This window comes from Pezoporus occidentalis, unplaced genomic scaffold, assembly GCF_034315485.1.
Source record: "Pezoporus occidentalis ecotype Australia unplaced genomic scaffold, CSIRO_AGI_Poc_V1 ctg418, whole genome shotgun sequence".
Lineage (NCBI taxonomy): Eukaryota > Metazoa > Chordata > Aves > Psittaciformes > Psittacidae > Pezoporus > Pezoporus occidentalis.
The window spans coordinates 24,055-51,905 of record NW_026915745.1 but is presented as its reverse complement, the minus strand read 5'-3'; the positions used below and the strand labels follow the sequence as shown (position 1 = coordinate 51,905).

The window sequence follows — 27,851 nt, the reverse complement described above, 5'->3', positions numbered from 1 at the left end:
CCCGGCGCCCGTGGCTCTACCCTCAGCGCTCCCAGGCCGCGTTACCGGTTCCTTGCGGAGGAAATGCCGGAAATCCCTTCCTAAGGAACGCGGCTCCCGGCGGGCACCGAGGGAGGGAGGGAGGGAAGGGGAAGGCCCCGGTGGGCGCTCCCGGCCGCGGAGGAACCCCGGAACGCTCCGGTGCGGTGCGGGAGGCCCGGCGGAGGCGTCGTGGTGCCGGTGGCTCCGCTCTATCGCCGCCTCTCTATGATCCCCGTGTCCGGGAAGCGCGGCGCGGAGGCGGTGCCGGCAGTAGACGCTCTAGCCTCCGGCGGCGGGGCTGTGCGCGGAGGGAACTCTATGGTGGGCGCTGCGAGGCGAGGCCTCCGCGGGGACTCTATGGTGGTCGCGGCCCGGCCGTGTCCACGGTGCCGCCGGCGCCGCTCTCCTGAGGCGGGCACGGCCGCGGCTCCGGTTCCGGTTCCTCCTCTCCCGGCGGGGCTCTGAGGTAAGAGCGGGCTCCGCCGCTGCGGGGGAGGCCGCCCCCTTCCCCTCCGCCCGCCCGACCCTTTCCACCCCGGCCCCGCTCCGGGGCCTCGGCCAGGCCCGGCCCGGCCAGGCCGCTCCCCCGCTGCAGGCCCGGGCCCGAGGCTCCTCCGCCGCCTCCGTTTCCCTTCTCCCGTCCGCCCTCACTGGGCCTCGGGGCTCGGTCGGCGCCGCGGAGGAGGCTCCGGGCCGGTGTGGGGGTCAGCGGGCAGGGCCCGGCGCGGAGCTGTCAGTGAGGGGCAGCTCGGGGAGGGGGTGTAAGGGATAAACGGGGGTCCCTGAGCGGGGAGAGCGGGCCTGGCCCCTGGGAGCCGTGGGTACCGGGCGATGGAGGCTGCGCCCCTACCTCCCTTTGACAGGCAGCGGGATCCGTGGTGTCCGTGCGCTGCACCCCGCGCGCTTTCATGGCCGAGGCTGCCGGGGAAGGGGGCACTCGCCGGAGGGGCTGGGGCGGGGAAGGGAACCCATGGGAAGGAGCCAGCGGGACCGGGGAGGACGCGGTGCCTCCTGCCTCGGTCTTGCACCAAGCCCCGGGGAGGGGGGGAGAGAACGGGAATTCCGACGGGTTCCCAGGCCGGAGGGGAACCTTCCCCCGGTGCCTGCACGGCAAACCGGAGCGGGCGAGCGGGCTGGGCAGCGCGCAGGTGGCCCCGGGCGCTCGGGGGTCGGAGTGCGGCTGTTGGCGTTTAAGGGTAGAATTGTGTGGCCTTGAGGATGGTTTAGGGCTTTGTCGGTGTCTGTGGTTTGTAATGGTTGATGATACGTGGGAGGTAATAAAACACATACGTTATAAAGCATTTATAATACTTTAAGGCTTTATCAATATCTATGTTTTATAATGGTTAATAATACGTGATAGATAAGAAAACATACGTTATAAAGCATAGACATATCAAATATAGTATAGTATTTATAATACTTTAAGGCTTTATCAATATCTATGTTTTATAATGGTTGATAATATGTGGTAATAAAACATATACATTATAAAGCATAGACATATCAAATATAGTATTTATAATACTTTAAGGTTTTATCAATATCTATATTTTATCATAGTTAATAATAGGTGATAGATAATAAAACATATACGTTATAAAGCATAGACATATCAAATATAGTATAGTATTTATAATACTTTAAGGCTTTATCAATATCTATATTTTATCATAGTTAATACGTGACATAATAAAACATATACATTATAAAGCATAGACATGATATCAAATATAATATAGTATTTATAATACTTTAAGACTTTATAAATATATATTTTATATTTAATAATTTTAATAATATAAATTATAAAACAAAAATACATCAATATAATAAATATAAGAAGACTTTACAAATATATATTTGATAAAATTCAATAATTTATAATGTATAAATAACAAATTATACAGAAATTATATGAAAAATAGTAAATATAATATTTACAATCCTTTAGGTCTTTATATTCTATAATATTTAATAATACATAATATATAAATAACATAAATTACAAGATATAGAAATGATATAAAAGTTAATAAATACGATACTTATAATACTTTAAGACTTTACAAAGTCCTAAAAAGAACCCCCAAACCTCGGTTGCCTCTTGCTGTGTTTCAGCACCCAGACACCACTGAGACCTTTCCTCTGCTAGGTTGAAAGGGCAGAAGAGGACTCGGTGCCTTCCTTTGGTGCTCGCTTCCCTTTGCCTGCCTTTTAGATCCCACCTGCTTGCTCTTTGCCTCCTGTGGCAGGAGCTCCCCGGGCAGGGCAGGAGAGCAGGGGCCTCGGGTTTCTTCTCTTTGAATGGAGCTTCCTCAGCCCTTTAGGTTTGGCTTTGTGGTCCTTGAGGGGTGGTTCAACCGGAGGAGCATCGCATTAGGAGGGGGCCTGTGGGCTTCAGCTTGCCCACAGTGAAAGGCAAGGTTCCTGTTCCTGCCTAAAGGGAAGAAGTGTTTGAAGCTCCAGTGTTGCTTTGGCTGGAGAGAGGTGATGCAGAGTCCTTCAGACCCCGCTTCCCGATGATGCTCTTGCAGAATCCTTTCATAGCAGCATGGAATGGTTTGGGTTGGAAAGGACCTTAAGATCATCCAGTTCCAACCCCCTGCCATGGGCAGGGACACCTCCCACTAAACCAGGCCTTGAACACTGCCAGGGATGGAGCATTCCCAACCTCCCTGGGCAACCCATTCCAGTGCCTCACCACCCTCACAGCAAAGAATTTCCTCCTTATACCCAATCTAAACTTCCCCTGTTTCAGTTTGAACCCGTTACCCCTTGTCCTGTCACTGCAGTCCCTAATGAAGAGTCCCTCCCCAGCATCCCTATAGGCCCTTTCATTTCAGCTGAGTTACTTGTGAGCACTGATTTCCTTCTGAAAAGCACCATCCATACCTATCTGCTCACTAAATGGTTTTCCTGCAGGCTGGAACCACAGTTATTCCCTGGCTAATAAATCATCGGGTGCTGCTTTTATGAATTCCCCCCTTGCCTGCGCTCTGTGACATGGAAAACTCTTCTTTCACCCCAAAACTATGCAGCTGGTTTCAGCTAGACATGTGCTGGTGTTGAAAGTGCTTGTAACTGTGTAAAATGATGAAGCCCCGCTGCAGTTTCCATCTTTGGTGCTGAGGACTTGCAGGTTGGAGGCCTCCATTGGCCCTGGCTGGTGCAGGGTGTTCACAGGCAGCCATTCCAATGGGAAAGCCATGGTTTTCCAGGTAAAGGGGTTGTTTTAACAGGGTAGAGGCGTGTTGAGTCTTCTTGTGGGACAGGGGCCAGAGCGTGCTTGCACCTCCTTTACTCGCTGGAGGATGAGATGCAGTCGTCATTGACACCTTGTTACAATCACTTGCTAACCCTTAATACCTTATTAATACCCTTTCACTGAATCAATAGGTGTTGGGTTAATGCTTAGCCCAATATTACAGAGGAAGCAAAGATGAAGGAAACTTGAGCATCAAGTTTACCATGGGAGATGCTTTACCTTTGATTCCTGTAAGCAGGACTTCACGCCTCGGAGAGAAAGAGCAGCAAAACCCTTTGTGCTTTGCCCCTGCTTTGTTTCATATCTTTGGGTGGTTTCATATCTGTTGGTTTCATTGTTTCTTGCAGTCGATCTTGCTGCTGTTTCCAGTCGTTCCTGGGACGAGAAAGCAGAGCAAACCAGTAAGAGAGGGGAAGGCAGTGTGTGGTTTAGCACTACAGAAATGAATGGGGTGTTTCTGTCGCACTGGAAACGTGTGTTCGTTTTTGCTGTTGACTGGATTTCGGTTTGACAGTGCCCTGTTTACTTGTGACACTTGCCAGGTCTCCCTTTGCAGGGGTACAAAAGGTAGATTGTCCTTCATAAGAAGCTAAAGCAGCTTAGAGGGGATGCGGAATCATGTCCCTTCTTTGTGCTTGTTGTTGGTTCTGCTCTTTATCCTTTATAGTTTCAGTATGTTTAAATGACAGGCAGAGAGAGCTGGGCTGGGGCAGCCTGGAGAAGAGAAGGCTCCTCAAGGGGAGACCTGAGAGCAGCTCCAGTGCCTCAAGGGGCTGCAGGAAACCCAGAGAGGGGCCTGGGACAAGGGCCTGTAGGGACAGGCCAAGGGGAATGGCTTTAACCTGCCCGAGGGGAGACTGAGCTGAGCTCTTAGGCAGAAGCTCTTCCCTGTGAGGGTGCTGAGGCGCTGGCACAGGGTGCCCAGAGAAGCTGTGGCTGCCCCATCCCTGGCAGTGTTCAAGGGCAGGTTGGACACAGGGGCTTGGAGCAAGCTGCTCCAGTGGAAGGGGTTGGGGTTGGAGCTGGAGGAGCTTTAAGCTCCCTTCAACCCAAACCAGCCTGGGATTGTGGGGAATTACTTTAGATCCCAACTCCCATTCCTTAACAAAGGAATGAGCAAATAAAAAGCCCCAGTCCGATTTCCTGATGTTCAGGTGTGCTCTGCAGCAGCTGGAAAAAGCAACTGTTGGAATCCCATCGCTCCACTCCCCCTGGAGCTGGGTGTCAGGCTCTGGTTCACGCTCCTGACCCTTGCATTAGCACCAGCAGCAATGTGATAAGCTGAGATCGTTTTGATTAAGCTGAGGGATTCCAGAAGCTGGGAACAGCTGAAGCACTGCCTGGCTCCTCTGAGCTCTTATTGCAGGGCGAAGCCCTCATTTTTACTGTGGGCAAACTGGTTTATGTGCATGGACATAAGTGCGTTGGGAAGCTGGATCATGTGCTGGAGGCCGTTTGTTCCATGCTATGGCTTCGTGTGTCACCCAGCCATCAAGTTTGCCTCCACAGAGTTCTGGATTAGTAACTTCCTAGAGTGGGAGGGGAGTGAGGATTGCAAGAGCAAGGTTCTGGTCTTGGTGTCCGTTGACTTTCCCCCCCTCCCCGAGCCGACGTCAGGCGGCGAGAGCTGTGGTTGATCTCGGTAGGGAAAAAGCAATGACTCACGTTTCCACAGAAGGAGCTGTAATTTCCAGTCTCATAGCAACTGTCCCTTCAACAGCTTCAAACCTCCTGTGACAAAACGTTGAACGCTCACCCAGCATCTCGTAATGCTCCAGGCTGGTCCCCCCCCCCAACTCCAGCCCAAAGCATGTGTTTAACATCCCTGTATCCCCCACTGTCAGAGGGGGCGTGATGCCAAGATGTTGAACAGGTAAATAGGAAGTCATTGGAATGACAGCAATGTGACTGGATTGCATGGAGACCCAGTGACTGCTGCAGGGTTTAAAACTCAAACCTGTGTGCTCTCTGATTGGAATCCCTGGTCTGGCTTTGCAGCCCTTCAGATGGTTTCAGATAGGTTTGGCTGGTAGCTTGGATAACATATTTTGGGGAACTCTTTTCCTTACAGCAAGGCAGTCTTTAGTAGCAATGCTTTATCTCGGTTGTCTTCCTAAACCTCATGACTTGACTTTATTTTTAGGAAGAAAACAGGAAATTCAGTCAATACATGTGATAGCAGATGGCTGCCCCGGTGCTGCCAGAGGCTTGGATGCAGGTGGTGGTCAGGGGAACACAGTTCCCTGTTCCAAGCAGGGATTTGTGCTGTTCTGAGGCCTCAGGGCGAGTCCATGGAAAGGACCCACCGTGGCCTTCCCCTCGTGCTCCTGGGAGAGCATGAAATGTCTGACTCAAAGCTTTATGCACAGAGAGCCTGTAAAGTAACCCTGGAAGCTGGGCACCCATCTGGTGGTCACGTTTCTCATGAACTGAATGGAACCCCTTGCTTTTCTTGCAGTTGATTATGGAAGAGGTGCACAAGAGCAGCAGTACCAGTTCAGTGTCGCCTTCACAAACGTCAGCTGTACAAGGTACAACACTACAGGCAGCTCAGCTCTCTCATATTGCTCAACAGGTAAAGCCTGGGCCAAATCTCAGCACACATTTGAGGTAGCTAAGAGCTGGTTTTTTAGGTACTACAAACTGTAGGGATTCTTGACTCCTAGAAACGCACAGAGAAGAAAGAACAAAAGAAAGTTGAGAGGAATGGATCTGGTTGGTGATGGATGACCCCAAATGGCTTGTACCCAAAAGGCCAGAATGAAGCGTGCTTGTACAAAGTGAGCTGTGCCTCCTTTGAAAGCCTTGTTGACCCAACATAAGGGAGCTGCTCAGTGATGAATCGAGGAGCTGATTTTCATTTCTTTCTGAAGAAGTATTTATAGCTCCTTTTGTAGTAATGGCAATCCTGGGTGCTCAGCACCATGGAAACACTTGGATTTTAGCCCAACATGAATACATTTCATGCAATAAATCTTACGAAGTCGGAAATGTGACATAAAAGTAACTTCCCTTTCAAAGCTTTAGCCTGAATTCCTCCTGATTCCACTTTCTGCATTGGAAAGAGCATCTCTGTCCAGGCGCTCTGCTCCCAGCCCTGAAGAACACTTTTCAGCTCATCCCCTGGTCACCCTGCGGAGGCAGCTTGGATTTTGGTGCAGGATTTAGGTACTTCCTGAGGCAAAGACAGGGTAGAAGACCAGCAAACGTCCTGTTGTTTGCTCCAAGGCTGGTTTTCTGCTCTGCTTTTGTATAAAGTTGCCAATGTGTACCTTAATGTATGGTACAGAAAGTAATATTAAATGGACAGTTAGCAGTGTGAGTTGTAATGGTCCCTTCATCTTGTCCTCTATTTCAGATTAATAAAAGTAGTGAAGACAGTTGGTGAGGGAAAGGGTTGTTCATTCATGCTTCTGCGTGTATGAGCTTGAATCAGTTTTTAAGTGCAAAGTTCAACATCAGAAATGCAAATCTGGAATGGAAGAAGCATTTTCTATAGGGGTAGCAGTAACGTTCAGCTTTTCTTGCCAGTTAAACCTAGATCTCAGCCACAGCATGCATTGAAATGGATAGTTTTAAACCATGAAAGAGCAGATGCTGTTGGTGTGATTTGCAAAACCCTGCTCTTTGTTCTTCCTTGTCCAGAGCCTGCACACCTTATCTCCTCCAGTTGCCTTTTATCTCCCTCTAGTTACAGCCCTTGTGCCTTGAACTTTCTAAGTAGCTGGGTCAGCTTTTGCTATGCTTCACTCTTGTGATTTCTTCGGTGTGAAATCTTTGAACCATGGCCTCGTACTGCTTGCTTTAAAAACAGTAACTCCAAGACCACCAAATCTGTGCATTATTCAGGCTGCCTTCTGCATCACTGGAGTGCTGTAAGTCTGACCTGTCCTAAGCCCTCAGTCTTGTGGGTCCTTTCACTTCCATTTAGGTTTTAGTGCCCTGAATTCCCATTAACTTTCGTGAGAATGGAGGCTACTTATTAGGCACTTCTGTTCCTGCTTGTCTAAGTTGTGGTTCATTTACAACTGCACATATTAAAAGCTGCAGCATTTGAATCATCTGCACATAATGCTGTGTATTTGATTTTCCCCCCTAAGGCAAACGTGTAACTGATGAAACAGGCTTTTTTGGATGCAGATACCTATCTCAGAAATGTGCATCTTTAAAGGATATCTTTATGACTTAATTAGACTTGAAAGAAGCTTCTGCTAATGCATGTTCTCCCCTCGTTTTCCTACATGTAGATGCACTTTGTGGATCCTGTGGCACAAACGCTTGTGGTAATGATTCTTTGCTTTGTTGTAGATGTCTCTAAGAGGTCCTGCACCCCTGACAGTCGTTCAGCTTCCTGGAGAGCAAGTCCAGGTCCAGGGAGTCATTCAGACAGCTCAGTCCTCTTCTGTCATCCACTCACCTCAGGTGCAAACCGTGCAGGTAGGTACAGAATGTCTGTTAAATAACCAAGGATCCTGTTTTCTGTAGGTGAGAGGACTTGTAAAGGCTTGCCTGCCTTGGCTAGCTCTGCCACGGCGCAGCCTGGCTGGCTCTGCTGTAAGAGACAGTGAGTAGGCAAGTGACAGAATTTAGGGGATATGTTGTTCTTAATGGTTTCTTGAGGCCTGAAATGACTTGTGATGCTAAAATTGCCTTTGGAGTGGAAATGAAACTATTTGACATTGCCTCCCTTCGTAACCCCCCCCCCAAACAAACCCACAGTGCTCTACGTGATGCTCTTAACAGACATTGCAACCAGTGTGTTGTAATACCCAAATGAGGAGAGTGTGGAATGACCAAGTGAATTAAGCCATGTGTTAGGAAAAGGGGGACCTGAATGGGGGTGCATGAGCTGGTCCTTGCTCCCCTCCTGTACACTTGAACTCCCTTTCTGTGGTACTGAGGATTCTGCTTGTTTCTCGTGCTCGTGTGCCTCAGGGAGTTCACAGGCGAGCCTGTTACTGCTTCATTCGGTTCTTGGCTGCAGAGAGCCCTCAGGACAGCCCAGCATTGGAGTTAAACTGTGCAGTAACTGCACTGCTCAGCCAAATGCCTGCAAGAACTGGGCTAAAAGGCATTGATTCGTCCCTGATCCTTTTGTACTGTGCTTATCTCTTCGTACAACGTTAAAGTGATAAACCTTGGAAAGGAAACCTGTAATGCATTTTCAGCCCTCATTGTTCCCATAACATCAGAGCATGGAAAACACCTTCCACTTTGCTGAGAGCAGCCAACTGGCTGCTGCAGTAGGTTGTGGTTCCTTGAGTCTCCAGTCACCCCTCTCCTATCATGGTGTTCTAGCGGCAGGGTCCCCACTGACTGAGCTCTTTCCTTTCTTTCCCTGTCATTTATGAACACTTTGACCTTGTTGCCCAAAGGTGGGGAGGAAAAATAGCACAGGAGGAGCTTTCTGATGGGAGCTCGCTCCTGCCTCTGTAACAGCAGCTGAGGGTTGCTTTTCCCAGAGCTGTTTGCATTCTTCCTGCCTTGTTGTTGCTGACACACACATAAGTACAAGTAAATGTTCTGTTGGCTTGTATTTAATAAGGAGCATCAGAGACAAGAGAGCTCTTGCCAGCTGGCTGGGGACACAGTGGAATAAGGAGAAAACCATAGATAACACTTTGCACTCTTACTCCCCGCTGCCTTAAATAGTCTTTTCAGTTGACTCTTCCATTCCCAGCAGCAAAATGCACTGCTCTTCTGTCTGCACAAAGGTTTCAGGTGCCTTATATGTTTGTCTCCATACAGAAATGCTGTTCTTTCCTTTCCCACCAGCGCCTCAGACCAATTGATGTGTGGGAGCGGCTCACCTATTCATCAGCTGATAAGATAGTTTGGCTTGTGTGATGTGTATGGAAAGAAACCATTCCTGTTTCTTCACCCTGGCTTGATTAATCCCACAGTTTGATCCAGCTAAAACAGCTGCCTTCAAATAGTGGGCGTTTACCTGCTTTTAATGGGATAAAAGAGTTTGGGAGCTTTCTTTTTGGGGGGGGGAGGAGAGGGGATTTGTGTCATTAGGACCTCGCTGACAATCTCTGATAATTGCTACAAATAGCTGAAAACACTGAAACTAGAAATCCCCTTTTTTTTGGGTTCTCTCTTTGTAATCAGCTGCACTTGTGTAGTGTTCAAGCAGCTTTAGCTGGTACACGAGTACAGTGTGTAACCTCATGCGGGGGTTTCGGTTGCAGTGTGCCAGATAACCCCATTTTTTGTCTCTTTTAGGTCTCTTCTTTGTCTGAGAGTGAAGATTCTCAGGATTCATCAGATAGCATAGGCTCCTCACAGAAAGCTCGAGGCATCTTAGCTCGCCGTCCTTCCTACCGGTAAGTACAGCAGGGAGTAGCTTTTGTACCTTTTATTTGAGACCAAAAGAGCAACTTCTTTCAATAGCTTCCTATATTCTGTTTTCTTTCTCTTGAAACATGCACTGGGCCTGTTGCATGCAGTAGGCATTTGGGGGATGCTCCCCAGTCCTGCTTCTGCCACTGCTTTTCAGTTATAGAATCATGGAATCGTTTGGGTTGGAAAGGACCTTAAGATCACCCAGTTCCAACCCCCCTGCCATGGGCAGGGACACCTCACATAAACCACATCACCCAAGGCCTCATCCAACCTGGTCTTGAGCACTGCCAGGGATGGAGCATTCCCAACCTCCCTGAGCAACCTATTCCAGTGCCTCAGCACCCTCACAGGAAAGAATTTCCTCCTTAGATCCAATCTACTTCTTGACTGTTTGCTCTTCTTAGTGCTTTCTGATGGTTTGGTCTCCTTTTGAGCTATACATCGAGACAAACGATTTCAGAGGGATTTGATTGTTTTGCCTGCAGTCAAAAACAGTGGGGGAAAAGAGCAATTCTGACTCCTCAGGATAGGAAACCAGGAGCTGTAAGCAGAGCTTCTGAAGGAGAGCTGGTTACCCTGCAGGTTTGGGATCAGGAGTTCTCAGTTCTGCTTTTCTCTTCATGGAACTGCCACTAAATCATGATTTGGCCTGGGGTAAAACATATAAAATTCACACTTCCCTTGGTGGCTCTTATAAAGAGATATGTCTGTTTTCATAGGGTCTTGTTACACAGGACACAGGCTGTGTGAGGAGCTGTGCAAGAGCTGCATTAAATGCAGGGAAAAGTAAAGTTCCTGTGTACTGCCAGAGCAGGTGGTTAAACTTTTCTATAGTAATCTACCCTTTTTAGCTTATTCTGACACCAGGCAGAGCAAACTGGGTGTAACTGGATAACGAAAGCCTATTCTTGAGAGACATAAAGACCAAGTTGTAAATCAGAAGATAGCTCTCAACAGCCCACTGACATATCCCTGGAAGAGGTTTATGGTGGAAACTCTGATGCAGCTTTCCCTCCAGTGCCATGATGCAGCTGCAGTGCTGGTGTTCAGCACCCAGCTTGCTGGGGGTGACTGAAATGTGCTGTAAACGGGGCAGGTTTGTCACCGTGCAGCGATTTTTTTTCCCTAGGTTTAGAACTGAGAAACTTCTCTTTCATAGGAAAATCCTGAAGGATCTTTCTTCTGAAGATACACGTGACAGAAAAGGAGATGAGGAGAGTCCTGGGGTCTCTACTGTTACATCTATGTCCGTTCCCACACCCATCTACCAGACAAGCACTGGACAGTACAGTAAGTTACCACGAAACATGTGCCTAACTGGACACATTTTATTCAGCTTGCTTCAAAATACAGATTCTCTTTGTGGTATATATTTGAGCAAGATGAAACTCAAAAGGTTTGGTTGTATGTTTAACAGTTAGTAACAGTCCTGTGGATGGAAACAGACTGGTATCTCAAGGCTCCAGATAAACTCAGGGCTTTTATCTTTTCTTTTTTGCTCATTAAAACATTCAGAGGATGTTGTTATGAAATGCATGGCAGTGTTCTAGTGTTAGAGCTAGTCCAAAACCTAAGATAAGTGAAGATACCATTATAGCACAAGGCCACACCAAAGGCTGTTCCTCTGCTATCAGTAAGGTAGCAGTTTGTTCCTTTGATTTTACCCCAAAGCACAACTGGAGCACATCCTCTCCATCCCTGTTCTCTGAGCTGGATGCTCCTCCAGCTCCAACCCCTGCCACGGGCAGGGACCCCTTCCACTGGAGCAGGGTGCTCCAAGCCCTTGTGTGCAACCTGGCCTTGAACACTGCCAGGGATGGGGCAGCCGCAGCTTCTCTGGGCAGCCTGTGCCAGCGCCTCAGCACTGTCACAGGGAAGAGCTTCTGCCTCAGAGCTCATCTCAGTCTCCCCTCGGGCAGGTTCAAGCCATTCCCCTTGGCCTGTCCCTACAGGCCCTTGTCCCAGGCCCCTCTCTGGGTTTCCTGCAGCCCCTTTAGGCTCTGGAGCTGCTCTCAGGTCTCCCCTTGAGGAGCCTTCTCTTCTCCAGGCTGCCCTGCCTTTGTATTTCACACTGTACAAAGGTTGTTGAGCGAGTTCCTTTTCCTTTCAAGTTGCCATTGCTGCCAATGGCTTGCAGCTGGCCAGCCCGGGCGCTGACGGCGTGCAGGGTCTGCAGACACTGACGATGGCCAACGCTGGTGGTGCTCAGCCTGGCACGACGATCCTGCAGTATGCCCAGACCTCGGATGGGCAACAGATCCTTGTCCCCAGCAACCAGGTGGTGGTGCAGAGTGAGTACAGCCTCTGGAAGCGGTGTGACGTTAGCCTTAACGCGAGTCCGACCCGGCCACGTCCTGATGTCCTGTGCTCTTCTCCCAACAGCTGCCTCAGGGGACATGCAGACCTACCAGATCCGCACCACCCCGACCACCACCTCCCTGCCCCAGACTGTGGTGATGACATCTCCTGTCACCCTGACGTCGCAGACGAGTAAGACGGATGACCCACAGTTGAAACGAGAGATACGGCTGATGAAGAACAGGTAGGGGACTGCACGTGGGCTGCTGGGGGTTTGGTATTTCATGTGCTGAAAGGCATCCTCAAAGGGCAAACTGCATCCTGCAGACTAATATTACTGATTGTGCCGTCACTGAAGGGTGAATTGTCCACTGAAAAGTAGGGAATTCAGGCCAAAACGTGCCCCGTGTTCTGTCCTGCACAGCTTGGAGAAAACGAACTGGGTTTTCCCTGCAGATTGGCTGCCACACGTGGTACCAATTTCATGCTGTCTGCCTATAGAATAGAACCATAGAATAGTTAGGGTTGGAAAGGACCTTAAGATCATCCGGTTCCAACCCCCTGCCATGGGCAGGGACACCTCACACTAAACCATCTCACCCAAGGCTCTGTCCAACCTGGCCTTTAACACCGCCAGGGATGGAGCGTTCCCAGCCTCCCTGGGCAACCCATTCCAGTGCCTCAGCACCCTCACAGGAAAGAATTTCCTCCTTAGATCCACTCTAAACTTCCCCTGTTTCAGTTTTAACCCGTTACCCCTTGTCCTGTCACTGCAGTCCCTAATGAAGAGTCCCTCCCCAGCATCCCTACAGCCCCCCTTCAGATACTGGAAGCTGCTCTGAGGTCTCCACGCAGCTTCTCTTCTCCAGGCTGAACAGCCCCAACTTCCTCAGCCTGTCTTCATACAGGAGGTGCTCCAGCCCCTGCTCATCCTCGTGGCCTTCTCTGGACTTGTTCCAACAGTTCCATGTCCTTTTTATGTTGAGGACACCAGAACTGCACCCAAAGCTCCAGGTGAGGTCTCACGAGAGCAGAGCAGAGGGGCAGGATCACCTCCTTGGGCCTGCTGCTCACGCTCCTTTTGGTGCAGCCCGGGACACATCATGCGCTTTCCAGCCCGTGCTGTTCACGATGGCACTGCCAGCTCCCTCCTCTCATAGTGGTCAGCATCACCACATGCAGGAAGCAGAAACATCCCAGCTCTAAACTCAGCAATCCCTTCTGCTTGTGTGTTCCAGAGAAGCTGCTCGAGAATGCCGTAGAAAGAAGAAGGAGTACGTGAAATGCCTGGAAAATCGAGTTGCGGTCCTGGAAAACCAGAACAAAACTCTCATTGAAGAGTTAAAAACTTTGAAAGATCTTTACTGTCATAAAAGCGTGTAAGAAAAGGAGGTGAAACTTTGGACTCTTTACATTTCAGAGGAGAAATTCTTTTTTTTTTTTATACGGGATTTTTTAACCTCTAAACGAAAGGTCAAAAATTGAAACTTTTCTACCTAGATTTCACAGCTTCAAGACTCTCGAGATTTTATTTGGTGACAAAGTACAAGAAAGGAAACAGGAAAACCTCACCCAAAATCCCTGCTGGCACAACTGGAAACGTTCTGAAGTCACGATTGCACCGACAGTAAAGGACGGTCCCGTTTTACAGGGCAGGCGGGTAGAGTTCCTTCCCGTACCTCTTGTAACGGAGGCAGTAGTTGGTTACAGTGGATGACGTGGAATCCTTGCCATAGTGGACATTAGTAGGAACATTTATAACCAGTTTATGTTTTGATTTCTTACTCTTTTATTCTTTCCCAGTTCTTTTGCTTTCAGTTCTTTGTATGTAAATAGGTTTGGTTGAAGCTGGCGGTTGTTCGTTACAGGCGCAGACGCTAACCAGGAGCTCCTGCTTCGCTCGAGGTATCAATCACGTTTCCTCTTTCTCAGCTGAGTTACAAAAGTTGGGGGTTTTCTTTTCAACCTTTGCTGTGTTGATCGCATTTGGGAAGGAGCTGCAGCAAGCAGCCAGAGGCCGAGTCCTGACCATGTCCGAGGCATGTGAAAGGTGTTGGCTTGCCCTAAGAGGACTCAACGCATCCAGTTATTCCCTAGTGCAGCGTGGAAGAGCAAGTACTGGTGAAGAAGAGCTGAAGAATGATTTCACAATAGGTTGCTCTTAGTTGCTGGGCATGGGAAACACCTAGAATTGAGAAACAACCATGTGCTGCCTATAAACACAATGAAACACTCGTTGCTGCTTCTGTCTGGAGGCTCTTCTGTGCTTTGGAACGTTGAAACCAAATGCTAAAACACACAAGTGGAAGATGTATACCAAAGGGTTACTGAGGTTCTAATATAGGGTTTCTATGCTGAAAGCAGTGCAACATTGCCGGGCTGATTTTGTAAGGTAGGTGATATTTTGCAAAGCAATGGTATCTTTGTAAGCAAATACTTTATTGCAAACAGGTAGATGGGTGGTATATTTTGTAGCTAAATTGTGATCTTTCCAGATGCTGAAATTGAGTTTATATACGTATTTTGACAGTTTCTATATTTCATTTTAGTAAGCAAATGAAATATTTTGTGAAGAAGCAGATTTTCGAGCATATATTTTTATGGATAGTACAAAGTCAAAGGAGATCCTCTTTGGTGTAGGAGATATTTGAATTAATTTTGTACGTCTGTAGGCAACTTGCAAAAAAAGAAAAACTAAAAAAAGGGATCCTAGGGAATATTGGGAAAACAAAAAGAGGAGAAAAAAAAACAAACAACAACCCACGAGATCAGGGCTTTTGATTCCCCACACTTGCTGATATCTGCACGTTCGATCTGGTCACTGTCAAGAGATTCCAGTTGGATTTTCGTCGGTTCCAGGTGGCAGTGAAGTGCTTGACATGATCAGGACTCTTTTGGGGGGTGGAATCTCCATTCGTGGGGATACCCAAAAGCTGCCTGGCCGAGGCCCTGGGCCGCCGGCTCGAGCAGGGGGTGGGAGGCAGCGAGCTCCCGAGGTGCCGTCCCACCTCCCCTCTCCTGTGATCCTGCGAGATGTGTATGCAGTGCTTATTGCATGAATAATAACTACACTGTTTTCCATAGTTAGGATCGAATCCTGCTTCCAGTTATGTCAGCGGGAATTGCACTATGGACTATGCTATTCAAAAGGTGTTAGAGCTCCGTGTGCGTGTGTTGTGCTAGCTCCGAGCTGAAGGCAGTCCAGAGGTCTGCTCGCTCCCCGGCTGTGTACTGCTTCTCATACGGTCAGTCAGTGTGTTTTATTTGCCTCATCTTGGAATTCATGGACTTCTGGGCAAGCAGAGCTCTTTGCAAGCAGGATGAGGAAGACAGCATTCCACAATCATGGTGTTAGTGAGCTGTAAAGCCACCTTTCTCTCTGCAGTTTGGGGGATTGTTATGGACGTTTCCTTTAGGCCAAACTGGAGAACCCGTTTCTGCTCGTGGTCATGTCAGAAAAGGGGGGTGCTTTCATTGCACATCAGAAAAGAGTGAACAGGGCGAAGGTGTTTGTAGGGAACTGCTCCAGAAGAAGGTGTTCCGTGCCTCCTGGTTCTGTTAGTGGGATTTCAGGAAGAAGGAAGCCGTGGGACGTGGTTGGCGCCTCTGGGAACCGGACCCTCTTGCTCCGTCCCCCATCAGGTCTGTGTGTATGGTGAAGAGGGTTTGACCTACAGTACTGCAGCCAATTTGGGAACTCCTGTGTATGGTTTGTGATCCTCACCGTGTGCTGTTGTTCCTTGACCTTCTTTTGTAATACAGGATAACAAGAATAATTAAAGCTATCAAGTGTTAAGACTGTAACAGAATGGTGGCCCATTCTTTCTGTGTTCAGCGAGTCGTGCTGCCAGACATCACGTTAGTACCTTTTTATCCTCTTAAAATAAGTGGTTTTTGGAAAGAGCAGCTTATTTTTCATCATGGAAGTATTAAACAGTAACATGAGTTTGCTCTTTGAGGCACTTACTTTGGATTTACTTTACAGTCTAGATTGTTAAGAGAGTAAAATCTGTATCCTGAGAGGAAGAGCTATAGTACCTAGTACCGTGCTGGTTATTTCCAAGCAGAAGTCCATTACATGCTTTCTCTGAATTGTACATATTTGTTGAAGCACTTAGATGGTTGCAGATTTTGACCTTGGTAAATAAAGTCGCCAAAACCTGATCCCTGATGGTCCCGATTGATTCTTCATGAGCGTAGCCCTGAGCAAGCACGCGTGCGTTGGGTGCCGTCGGGTCCCTCAGCGGCCAAGCGGCACCAGCACCCAAGAGCTGCGGCCCTCAGCGCTCGGAGAACGAAGCCACTTGTGCCTAACCGGTAGTGAGCACTAAAAATCAGGAGGGGGGAAACCTTTTCTCTTCCTGCAGGTTCTTTTTCCCTTCTCCGCTTTTCAGCTGAGCCCTGGGGCGCACGGTTCTGCTCTGCCAGCGTTCACCCAGCAGAGGGGGCAGCTGCCTTCTGCAAAGCGCGTGGTAGTCGTTGCTAACGCTTAAGTTTTGATGGCTGGGAAAGCATAGAAAAGAGGTAAGAAAGAAGTATTCTCGGTGGGTTAACATTTCTATGTTCAGTTTCATTACCAGGGTTAAGGCTGTTACCGATCCCTCTACTGGTGATGATGGACATCAAAAGCAGAAAGGAAAGCACGGATGCAAGCGGAAACACGGCTTGGAAAGCTCAGTGTGTGTCCCTTGGCTCTCGGGTTTATTCTGAAGCAGGCTCTCCTCCCCAAGGTTTACCAGGCAGACCGAACCTCTGCAGCCATGCCCCGGTGGTTTGTCCCTTTAGAGGCTCCACGCAAGTACTGTGGGCATCAGGCTCAGAAGGACGGGGAGCAGAGCGCTCCTGGGGCTCGCAGCCTTGTTATTCAGCTCCAGTTCTGCTTGTATCCATCTTCTGTATTGGGACACACGGACGTAGATCCCAGGGAACCGTGGTCGGCCACAGCCAACCCCAAAGCTGGCGATCCCCACGAGGTAGTATCTGTTGGTGGGGGGGTGATAGCACGCCAAGGGTCCTCCGCTGTCTCCCTATAGAGAAGCAGAAACCCCACTGGTGAAGATACTCCCTTCCAGGGAAGGATGCAGACTAAGGCCAGTAATACATCAGCTAAGTTAACTGGAGAGTAATAACGATGCTAATACGTGGGTAGCACAATGCAGACCAGATCTGGTGATGCTGGGTGAGACCACCGTGACCAGAACACCACACCTGCATTAGTTTTGGTGTCCTTAACTAAAAGGTGGTTGGTTTTCTTGCTGCACCTTTTCCTTCTAAGGCTTTTCTCCCCGAACACGTTGTATAAATCTGCTTGTGTTCTTTATCTTTTTACTGTGTTATCAGGGGTTTGAGATGTGCGTCACCGTCTCATGCTTTTATTCCTGCTGCTCCTTTTGCACTTCTGACATGTTTTCTGCTTCGTATTTGTGCCATTTTAGTGAATGATGCTACAAATGCTGGTCATCACCATGCCCCTGACGCTCTGGCTTGGGGGTTTCCACAGGGGCAGCTCGGGTGTAATGTTCCTTCTTACCTGGCAGGTATCAGGGCCTCCCCATAGAGAGCCAGCGCAGATCATGTTGTCGTTAAGCAGCCCTCCGTAGGCATCAGAACTGTTACAGACATTGGAAGGAATGACTTCCACTTCTGCTTCTTGTAACACCGCTGAAATTTTACCTTCAGTGCAAGACAGCATATAAAAAGGTGAAATACTCGTGCTATAGCAATTCCTGCTGTGCTTCCCCTGCCCCATTCAGGCTTTAGCTCGTTCCTGCGTGTACTTAGATGGGTGACACAGAGGTTGTGCCTGCTTCTAACAAACTTCAGTGGGTTAAAGATGTGCGGGCTTCAGAGGTGATGCAGTGTTTGTGCTCACTTGTCTTGCTCAGAGGCTTCAGGGTTGTTGGTTTGCAGTAACACTAAACCATGGGCGAAGCCTTGGGTGGCCTGGTTTAGCGTGAGGTGTCCCTGCCCATGGCAGGGGTTGGAACTGGGTGAGCTTCAGGTCCTTTCCAACCCAACCCATTCCCTGAGTCTATGATTCTAATAAGAAAACTTTCTGCAGACAGCACTGAGAACCTGGGAATGTGAATCTAAAGTCAGGCGAGTTCCCTTTCCTGTGGTCAGGTGTTTCAGCGGTTCAAGGAGGTGATCCTGCCCCTCTGCTCTGCTCTCGTGAGACCTCACCTGCAGCATTGGGTGCAGTTCTGGTGTCCTCAACATAAAAAGGACATGGAACTGTTGGAACAAGCCCAGAGGAGGCCACGAGGATGATCAGGGACTGGAGCACCTCCTGTATGGAGACAGGCTGAGGAAGTTGGGGCTGTTCAGCCTGGAGAAGAGAAGCTGCGTGGAGACCTCAGAGCAGCTTCCAGTATCTGAAGGGGGCCTATAGGGATGCTGGGGAGGGACTCTTCATTAGGGACTGCAGTGACAGGACAAGGGGTAACGGGTTCAAACTGAAACAGGGGAAGTTTAGATTGGATCTAAGGAAGAAATTCTTTCCTGTGAGGGTGCTGAGGCACTGGAATGGGTTGCCCAGGGAGGTTGGGAATGCTCCATCCCTGGCAGTGTTCAAGGCCAGGTTGGACAGAGCCTTGGGTGACCTGGTTTAGTGTGAGGTGTCCCTGCCCATGGCAGGGGGTTGGAACTGGATGATCTTAAGGTCCTTTCCAAGCCAACCCATTCCATGACTCTATGTTCCACCTGGAAGAAGAGTGAAGGAGCGTGTGCCTTTGGTGGATCTGCTCTGCTCCAAACGGAAACCAGCGCTTGGTGATGTGCGATAAGCCCAGAACCTCAGCAAGCTTGAGGTCAAGCTTGAGTGCCCGGCCCCTGCTGTGAGCTCAGCACCCGCTCAGCACCACAAAGCCCATCCTTACCTTGCTCTTTCTTGCGTCCCCAGCCGCTGATGAAGCATTGGGTTCCGCTGTGGGCCAGCGGGTCCAGGTGCGCCGGCGGCAGGCAGATGGGCTGGACGGCGCTGCCGTAGCGCACCGCGGAGCCGAGCTCCAGCACGGCCACGTCGTTCTCAAACGTGGCTCTCCTGAAGCCCGGGTGCACCACGATGCTCCTGAGGTATCTCCGGGTGGTGTGGGCGCCGGGCTGCCCGAGGTTGTGCACCCCCAAAACAGCCCGCCAGGTGTATGGGTCCCTAATGGGGAGTCAATGTGGGGTGGGCAATTAAGGTCCAGTAAACCCTTTCTTTGGTGTCATTTAAGTGATTAACTTACTGTTGGCTCATGCACCTGGAGGAATATACACTGGAAACCCTGCAGGGACCGTGACCTGGAAGGAATTCGGCTGAGCCCCCTTCGGTGTGGCTTGAGCACTCAGTTTCCTATTGCTGGTTATGGCTCTAAAGGCAAATTCAGCTCAGGGGGTTAAGCAGATGCTCAGATATTGCTTCCCACCCCATCTCAGCAGAGATTTTCCTTTGGAAAAGGTAAAAGCACGGGTTTATGTGGCAGAAAGGAAGTCGGTTTAAAGCCACGATGCTTACAAAGAGCGTGCTTGTACCTAGCTCGGGGGACCCCGTTCACTAGGAGTTACAAATAATGAATATTTGTATTAAATATAGGTATATGAACATAAATGTATATATGAACATATGAGCATAAATATATATAAACATAAATATATATGAACATATGAATAGTCAATATAGATTAAACATATGAATATTCATATGAATAGAACGAATGACCAGAAATTGAATAGTTTCATTCTAGTGAATGAAACTCATTCACTAGAAATTACAAATAATTAATATCTGTATTAAATATATATGTGAACATAAATAGATATGAACATATGAATATTTAGTATAAATATATTAATATATTAAATATACTAATATGTTATTCATATGAATAGAATGGGAATGAATAGAAATAGAACGAATAGTTTCATTCTAGTGAATGAAAGTCGTTCACTAGAAGTTAGAAATAATATTTGCATTAAATATGTATATGAACACAAATATATATGGACATATGAACATAAATATATATCTAAACATAAATAGATGTGAACATACGAATATTTAATATAGAATAAATAGATTAATGTATTAAATATATGATTATATTCAGATATTATTCGTATGAATGTATGAATATTCATATTACTCTTAGGCATAGGGCCAGAGTCATTCACACCTGGTTCCTATTCAGGTACGTTGGCCAGAATCCCTGCTGCTATCCAGTGGGAACTGAACCTGGGACGAGCAGAGTGCGGGCTCCAAAGCTCAGCTTCACCTCCAGCACGCTCCCGGGTGCCAGAGAGCGAACGGGGCTGGGACCCCCCTCTGGATGAACGCCTGTGGAAGGGCCTTAATGGGAGAGCCAAGGAGCTGATCCAGCCCAGCCCTGCGGAACGCCGCCGCTTCCAAAGTCCAGCGTTAGCGTTCGGCTTCCTTCGGTCGTGGGTAAGCCAACGGGATGGACCTGCCTGAGCGCGGGTGGGTTGTGCAACTGTGCTAAGGGCCACAGCAACGACACCGGGGTGAGGGCTGACGTGCAGCAGAGCTGCTCCGGGTACAGCTGCAAGGCCTCTTCTGAGGGTGCCCAAAGGATGGTGAGGCAGGAAGTGGGGAAATAGTGTGAAACCCAAGGAATTGTGGAGTTTCCCATCTAAATACTGCGTCCTTTCCTTTAAATTTCCACGGACATTTTAATCATCGTAATGAAGTTATTGACTGTTTCGGTAAATAATTAACTATTTAATTAAATGATTAACTAATCGATTAACTCATTTAATAATTAACTAGTTAAATTGTTGACTAATTAAAGAATTAACTGATTAAATGGCTACTTAATCATTTTCTGTTTGTTTTGCTAGCTTATCAGAATCTACCAAGCAGAAAAATGAGAGCCCCGTGACAAAACCAGCCCCCAGGCTACCAAACCCATCACAGCTAAAGCAAAGAGCCCTTCATTGGAAACACCAGAGGCTGGCCCGGACCCAGCCAGGTGTGAGTATCCAAGGCTTCTTGGTCTTGACTCATAGAGTCATGGAATGGGTTGGCTTGGAAAGGACCTTAAGATCATCCAGTTCCAACCCCCCTGCCGTGGGCAGGGACACCTCACACTAAACCAGGTCACCCAAGGCTTTGTCCAACCTGGCCTTGAACACCACCAGGGATGGAGCATTCCCAACCTCCCTGGGCAACCCATTCCAGTGCCTCAGCACCCTCACAGGAAAGAATTTCCTCCTTAGATCCAACCTAAACTTCCCCTGTTTCAGTTTGAACCCGTTACCCCTTGTCCTGTCACTGCAGTCCCTAATGGAGAGTCCCTCCCCAGCATCCCCACAGCCCCCCTTCAGCCTGGCCTTCGCGCACTGGCTCTGCGCTATGGGAACTCAGAACCCCTTTGCTTTGCCTTCTGCCCAGCTGATGCTTTGCTGCTCTCCCATGGTGCCCTCCCTCCCAGTCACCCAGAAGCGGTGCCCGCAGCCCTCCTACCTCCTCCCTGTAAGGCAGTGCCCGGCGGTCAGCACCGAATTCCCCTGGACCAAGACTCCTCCACAAACATGCGCGTATCGGCCGCCAGCGCGGCGAAGCTGGAGGCTCACGAGCCACGGCCACGCTCCCACCGCTGCGTCGTGCCCAGCTACGATCCGGGCTCCCGAGCTGCCTTCCAGGAGCGGCCGTTGGCCGCACGCTGCGGAGCGCAACGGGGGCAGTTGCACGGTGCAGCCTGAAACCCGGCCTTGCGCGCGCTGCCGGCATGCTGGGGGCTTGGGTTCGGTGGTGCTTTGGGGTGGGTGTGTTTGGGTGGTTGGGGTGGGGGTTTAATCTACACTTGCTGCTGCAGGGCTGCAGGTGTTTGCAGCTGGAGCCGAGGTGCTGGGGCTGTTTCCTTGGGTTGTATTTAATGCTTGTATTTCGGTGGTTATTCGGGTATGGGCAGCCTGGTCTAGATGAAGATGCTCCTGCTCATGGCAGCCTGGTCTAGACGAAGATGTTCCTGCTCATGGCAACCTGGTCTAGATGAAGATGTCCCTGCTCATGGCAGCCTGGTCTAGATGAAGATGTTCCTGCTCAAGGTAACCTGGTCTAGATGAAGATGTCCCTGCTCAAGGTAACCTGGTCTAGATGAAGATGTCCCTGCTCATGGTAACCTGGTCTAGATGAAGATGTTCCTGCTCATGGCAACCTGGTCTAGATGAAGATGTCCCTGCTCATGGCAACCTGGTCTAGATGAAGATGTTCCTGCTCATGGCAACCTGGTCTAGATGAAGATGTTCCTGCTCATGGCAGCCTGGTCTAGATGAAGATCTTCCTGCTCATGGCATCCTGGTCTAGATGAAGATGTCCCTGCTCATGGTAACCTGGTCTAGATGAAGATGCCCCTGCTCATGGCAACCTGGTCTAGATGAAGATGTCCCTGCTCATGGCAGCCTGGTCCAGATGAAGATGTTCCTGCTCATGGCAGCCTGGTCTAGATGAAGATGTCCCTGCTCATGGCAACCTGGTCTAGATGAAGATGTTCCTGCTCATGGCAACCTGGTCTAGATGAAGATGTTCCTGCTCATGGCAGCCTGGTCTAGATGAAGATCTTCCTGCTCATGGCATCCTGGTCTAGATGAAGATGTCCCTGCTCATGGTAACCTGGTCTAGATGAAGATGCCCCTGCTCATGGTAACCTGGTCTAGATGAAGATGTCCCTGCTCATGGTAACCTGGTCTAGATGAAGATGTCCCTGCTCATGGCATCCTGGTCTAGATGAAGATGTCCCTGCTCATGGCATCCTGGTCTAGATGAAGTTGTCCCTACTCATGGTAACCTGGTCTAGATGAAGATGTTCCTGCTCAAGGTAACCTGGTCTAGATGAAGATGTTCCTGCTCAAGGTAACCTGGTCTAGGTGAAGATGTCCCTGCTCATGGTAACCTGGTCTAGATGAAGATGTCCCTGCTCATGGTAACCTGGTCTAGATGAAGATGCTCCTGCTCAAGGTAACCTGGTCTAGATGAAGATGCTCCTGCTCATGGTAGCCTGGTCTAGATGAAGATGTCCCTGCTCATGGCAACCTGGTCTAGATGAAGATGTTCCTGCTCATGGTAACCTGGTCTAGATGAAGATGTTCCTGCTCATGGCAACCTGGTCTAGATGAAGATGTTCCTGCTCAAGGTAACCTGGTCTAGATGAAGATGTCCCTGCTCATGGTAACCTGGTCTAGATGAAGATGTCCCTGCTCATGGCAGCCTGGTCTATATGAAGATGCTCCTGCTCATGGTAGCCTGGTCTAGATGAAGATGTCCCTGCTCATGGCAACCTGGTCTAGATGAAGATGCCACTGCTCATGGTAACCTGGTCTAGATGAAGATGCTCCTGCTCATGGCAGCCTGGTCTAGATGAAGATGTTCCTGCTCAAGGTAACCTGGTCTAGATGAAGATGTCCCTGCTCATGGCAACCTAGTCTAGATGAAGATGTTCCTGCTCATGGTAGCCTGGTCTAGATGAAGATGCTCCTGCTCAAGGTAACCTGGTCTAGATGAAGATGTTCCTGCTCATGGCAACCTGGTCTAGATGAAGATGTTCCTGCTCAAGGTAACCTGGTCTAGATGAAGATGTTCCTGCTCAAGGTAACCTGGTCTAGATGAAGATGTCCCTGCTCATGGTAGCCTGGTCTAGATGAAGATGTTCCTGCTCATGGCATCCTGGTCTAGATGAAGATGTCCCTGCTCATGGCATCCTGGTCTAGATGAAGATGTTGCTGCTCATGGCAGCCTGGTCTAGATGAAGATGTTCCTGCTCAAGGTAACCTGGTCTAGATGAAGATGCTCCTGCTCATGGCAGCCTGGTCTAGATGAAGATGTCCCTGCTCATGGCAACCTGGTCTAGATGAAGATCTTCCTGCTCATGGTAACCTGGTCTAGATGAAGATGCTCCTGCTCATGGTAACCTGGTCTAGATGAAGATGTCTCTGCTCATGGCAGCCTGGTCTAGATGAAGATGCTCCTGCTCATGGTAACCTGGTCTAGATGAAGATCTTCCTGCTCATGGTAACCTGGTCTAGATGAAGATGTCCCTGCTCATGGTAACCTGGTCTAGATGAAGATGCTCCTGCTCAAGGTAACCTGGTCTAGATGAAGATGCCCCTGCTCATGGCAACCTGGTCTAGATGAAGATGCCCCTGCCCATCCCAGGGCTGGAACTGGATGAGCTCTGAAGGTCCCTTCCCACCCCAGCCCTCCTAAGTCTGTGATTTCCTGTGTGTGCACATACTGAGGGTGAGCAGCTTCCAGCCCCCCCCCCGGTGTGTCCATGGGGAGCCACCACACCCCCTCCCTCTCCCCCACCCTCCCAGCCCCTTCCCCCCCGCTCCCTACGCCCGCCGTTGTGCCTCAAACACGGTACCATCCGGTGCATCCCGGGGCGCCGTCACCACGGCCACGGCACCGACCGTCACCGCTGGCACCAGCAGCAGCACCAGCGCGGCCGCACGCAGCTCCCACCGCATCCTCTGCCGGGGGGCACCTGTGGAGGTGCGGGTACCAACGGCGGTCGCTATGGCGACGGTGCCGCTCAGGCCCCACCGCGCATCATGGAACGCGGTTGATGCTGGGAGCCGGCCCCGGTACCTTCTGTGGGGGGGGAGGCAACAGCGCCTCAATCAGTGCTTGGGAGCAGCTGATCCCAATGGCACTTGGATGCTTCCCAATGGCAGGAATCAGTTACCCGGAGCAGTGCCGTTAACACCGGTTTAACTCCTGCTGGGATCCTCGGGGTATCCAAGCCAAAGGAGGAAGGATTTGGGATGGGGAAGGTATGAAATAGGTGGATACTTGAGGCAGGTGGATACTCTGACCACGGCGAGGCTCTCCCTTTATTGCAGTAAAGCTTTAAACCCCCCGAGCTCCTCAGCTGTCGGAAGCAGAGCTTTCACGACGTGGGCCGCTGGGATTAGGTGGTGCTGCGTTGGTTGTAGGGATGCAGAGGAGGCCTGGCAGGGCGCCGAGCTACTTCACAGCATAGCCCATGATGTGAGGGTGCGTGGGAGTCCAGGGCAGCGCCACGGTGGTGTGCTGGAGGTGCAGCTCTGAGAAGTCGGCCTCCTCGAGAGCCTTCCACGTCTCCTTCGTGAGGCAGCATCCGTCGAAGAGGAGTTTCCAGGTGGGATGCCAGACCTGCTGCCAGAAGTGCTTCCAGCTGCAAGGGTCGGCGGCCACGTGCTCGAGGAAGTAGAAGGCGCCTCCCTAGGGAACACAAAGTCACCCCAAGGGGAAAGCGTCACCTCCTTCTGCGTGTCCCGTTCCCCTCTCCTGCCCCCCAACTTCCCTGCCTGCTTTGGGCCTGGGAGGTGTTCGATGGGATTCGTGTGAGCAGGGAACCCGCAGGGATCCAAAACGCGCCCGTTGGAGCAGTGGTTTCTGCTCCCTCTGGTTCACTTCCAGGTGAGGTTTGCATAAGGAAACATGGAATGGGTTGGGGTGGAAAGGACCTGGAGCTCCCCCAGTTCCAACCCGCTGCCATGGGCAGGGACACCTCCCACTAAACCAGGTCAGCCAAGGCTTCATCCAGCCTGGCCTTGAACACCGCCAGGGATGGAGCATTCCCAACAGGGAAATGAAGGGAAACGTGGCAATCCCACTCAGACCCTCGAGGGGTTGATAACGCAGAGCCTGCTTAGAGGCTGAAAGGAACCCCAAACCCCAGCCTGTTCAAAGCCTTGGGTTGGGCTGCCAGGGGGCAGGCGGGAGGCTCAGCCCGCTTCTAAAGCGGCTTATTCACTAAATAAATGAATAATAAAGACATAATAGAGGGAATAAATACATCATGAAATGAAGAAAATCAGGGAAATAAATGAAAGAAAAAGAAATAAAATTAATTATACACTAATACGCTTCTTCACTAAATAAATTAATAATAAATAAATAATACACTAAATAAATACTACACTTATTCACTAAATAGCACACGTTTTTGCTAAATAAATGAATAATAAAGACATAATACACGAAATAAATATATCATAACATAATGAAATAAATAAAAATAAATTAAATTATACACTAAATAATACTCTTCTTCACTAAATAAATTAATAATAAATAAATAATACACTAAATAAATAATACACTTATTCTGTAAATGAATTATTAATAAATAATACACTAAATAAATTAATGATAAAATAAATGAATAAAATAAATAATAAATAAACTAAATAACTACTAGAGGAGATGAAGACTCCACGTATTCCCTAAATAAGCCTCAATGCTGGCTAAAGCAGCTTATTCCCAGTGCAGGCTTTCAGGCCTGTTGGGGGAGCTCCCCGACCCCAAAGCACGCTGTGGGTGGGGAGCAGCGTTAAATCACAGCCTGCCCTCACTGTCCTTGCGGGCCGAGTCAGCAGCGGTTCTCATGGCCAGACCTCGCTTTGGAGGGTTTTAGTCCTAAGCACAGGCCGACCACCCCAAAACCTCCTTTTGCCCTGATTCCCCCCCCTTTTTTTCCCCTGATTCCCCCCCTTTTTCCCTGATTTTCCCCCTTTTTTTCCCTGATTTCCCCTCTTTTCCCCTGATTTCTCCCCTTTTTCCCTGATTTCCCCCCTTTTCCCTGATTTCCCCCCTTTTCCCTGATTTCTCCCCTTTTTCCCTGATTTCCCCCCTTTTCCCTTGATTATTTCCCCCCTTTTTCCCTGATTTCCCCTTTTCCCTGATTTCCCCCCTTTTCCCTGATTTCTCCCCTTTTTCCCTGATTTCCCCCCTTTTCCCTTGATTATTCCCTGATTTCCCCCCTTTTCCCCTGATTTCCCCCCTTTCCCCCGATTTCCCCCCTTTTTCCCTGATTTCTCCCCTTTTTCCCTGATTTCCCCCCTTTTCCCTGATTTCTCCCCTTTTTCCTTGATTTCCCCCCTTTTCCTTGATTAGTTCCCCCCTTTTCCCTTTCTCCCCTTATTTCCCCCCTTTTTCCCCTGATTTCCCCTTTTCCCTGATTTCCCCCCTTTTTCCTGATTTCTCCCCCTTCCCTGATTTCCCCCTTTTTCCTTGATTATTTCCCCCCTTTTCCCTGATTTCCCCCCTTTTCCCTTGATTTTCCCCCCTTTTCCCTGATTTCCCCCCTTTTCCCTTGATTTTCCCCCTTTTTCCCTGATTTTCCCCCCTTTTTTCCCCTGATTCCCCCCTTTCCCCCCTCTTATTCCCCCATTCCCCCCATTCCCCCCATCGCACTGCCCCCGGGATGCCCCCCATCCCGGTACCCACCTCCCGCAGCACCCGCAGCGCTTCCCTCAGGACGCGGCTCCCGTCGGGCACGGAGCAGAGCACCAGGGTGCAGACCACGGCGTCCTGCGAGGCGCTGGCCACCGGCCCCAGGTCCTCCCCTGCGGCCAGGAGGAGCCGCTCGTAGCGGACGTGCGGGTTCCGGGCCATGCTCCGCAGGAGGCTCTGCTGGAAGCCGGGGTTGTTGTCGCTGCAGGTGACGCTGCATCCCGGCGGGTAGAACTGGAAGTTGACTCCGGGGCCGGTGCCGAGCTCCAGCAGCTTCAGGTCTCCGGAAGGGCTCCTGAAGGCGGGGAGGCTGCGGAAGAGCTCCTGCTTCAGCGCCTTGGCTTCCCTCTCGTAAGCTGCGCTGAACCGGGCGAAGAAGAAGGGGAAGAAAACCCTCCTGCAGAACGGCTGCCAGAGGCCCACCGCGGCCAGGATGCGGATGGGCATGACCAGCACCGCGAGGCAGGCGCGGAGGAAGAGGATGGAGGCTTCCTTCATCGCGGAGAGCACGGGGCAGAGCATCCCCACCGAGCGGCCCTCGCTCCTCCGGGGTTTGGGACCACCGACTCCGTGCTCCTGGCCTCTTGCAGCGCATCCAGCCCCGCGCATCCCTGCGGTACCCGCTCCGGGCCCGGACGGAAGGGGAAGGCGAGGGCTGCGTCCCAAAGCATTCCCGAGGCACGCTCGGCTGTTGCGTAA

The 27,851-nt window shown here is 50.0% G+C and overlaps 3 protein-coding genes across 5 annotated transcripts; 1 reads left to right on the top strand and 2 right to left on the bottom strand.

Annotated features, from left to right (window-relative positions):
* Positions 1-336: 336 nt before the first annotated feature.
* ATF1 (activating transcription factor 1) lies at positions 337-14,611 on the top strand. 3 transcript variants are annotated; one of them, XM_062634171.1, is made up of 8 exons: positions 337-342; positions 5,748-5,864; positions 7,598-7,726; positions 9,518-9,618; positions 10,797-10,927; positions 11,749-11,928; positions 12,020-12,179; positions 13,174-14,611. In XM_062634171.1, exons 1-8 carry the CDS (start codon positions 340-342, stop codon positions 13,316-13,318), a joined length of 966 nt encoding a protein of 321 aa, XP_062490155.1. In that variant the 5' UTR covers positions 337-339; the 3' UTR covers positions 13,319-14,611. The 3 variants fall into 3 exon arrangements, with proteins under 3 accessions (XP_062490155.1, XP_062490156.1, XP_062490157.1); XM_062634172.1 differs by lacking the exon at positions 337-342 and adding an exon at positions 477-487; XM_062634173.1 differs by lacking the exon at positions 337-342 and having other exon boundaries at positions 5,684-5,820.
* A 2,082-nt stretch (positions 14,612-16,693) lies between these two features.
* Positions 16,694-21,665, bottom strand: TMPRSS12 (transmembrane serine protease 12). The gene is made up of 5 exons (XM_062634164.1): positions 21,641-21,665; positions 21,399-21,597; positions 18,814-19,085; positions 17,466-17,608; positions 16,694-16,962 (listed from the first exon to the last, which is right to left on the bottom strand). Exons 1-5 carry the CDS (start codon positions 21,663-21,665, stop codon positions 16,717-16,719), a joined length of 885 nt encoding a protein of 294 aa, XP_062490148.1. The 3' UTR covers positions 16,694-16,716.
* Positions 21,666-24,833: 3,168 nt separating this feature from the next.
* On the bottom strand, positions 24,834-27,650 carry TMT1A (thiol methyltransferase 1A). Its single transcript, XM_062634167.1, has 2 exons — positions 27,147-27,650; positions 24,834-25,136 (listed from the first exon to the last, which is right to left on the bottom strand). Exons 1-2 carry the CDS (start codon positions 27,648-27,650, stop codon positions 24,900-24,902), a joined length of 741 nt encoding a protein of 246 aa, XP_062490151.1. The 3' UTR covers positions 24,834-24,899.
* Positions 27,651-27,851: the final 201 nt, after the last annotated feature.

Bases quoted from the DNA above. Each gene is read 5' to 3' on its own strand.
- TMT1A (XM_062634167.1), bottom strand. From the start codon at position 27,650: ATGAAGGAAGCCTCCATCCTCTTCCTCCGCGCCTGCCTCGCGGTGCTG. The intron at 25,137-27,146 runs GTGGGTACCGGG...TGTGTTCCCTAG, and splicing joins CGCTGCGGGTGCTGCGGGAG to GGAGGCGCCTTCTACTTCCT.
- ATF1 (XM_062634171.1), top strand. The intron at 10,928-11,748 runs GTAAGTTACCAC...TTTCCTTTCAAG, and splicing joins GACAAGCACTGGACAGTACA to TTGCCATTGCTGCCAATGGC. The intron at 12,180-13,173 runs GTAGGGGACTGC...TGTGTGTTCCAG, and splicing joins ATACGGCTGATGAAGAACAG to AGAAGCTGCTCGAGAATGCC.
- TMPRSS12 (XM_062634164.1), bottom strand. From the start codon at position 21,665: ATGCCGGCAGCGCGCGCAAGGCCGG. The intron at 19,086-21,398 runs GTAGGAGGGCTG...ACTCCCCATTAG, and splicing joins CACTGCCTTACAGGGAGGAG to GGACCCATACACCTGGCGGG. The intron at 16,963-17,465 runs GTAAGAAGGAAC...GCTTCTCTATAG, and splicing joins GAGGCCCTGATACCTGCCAG to GGAGACAGCGGAGGACCCTT.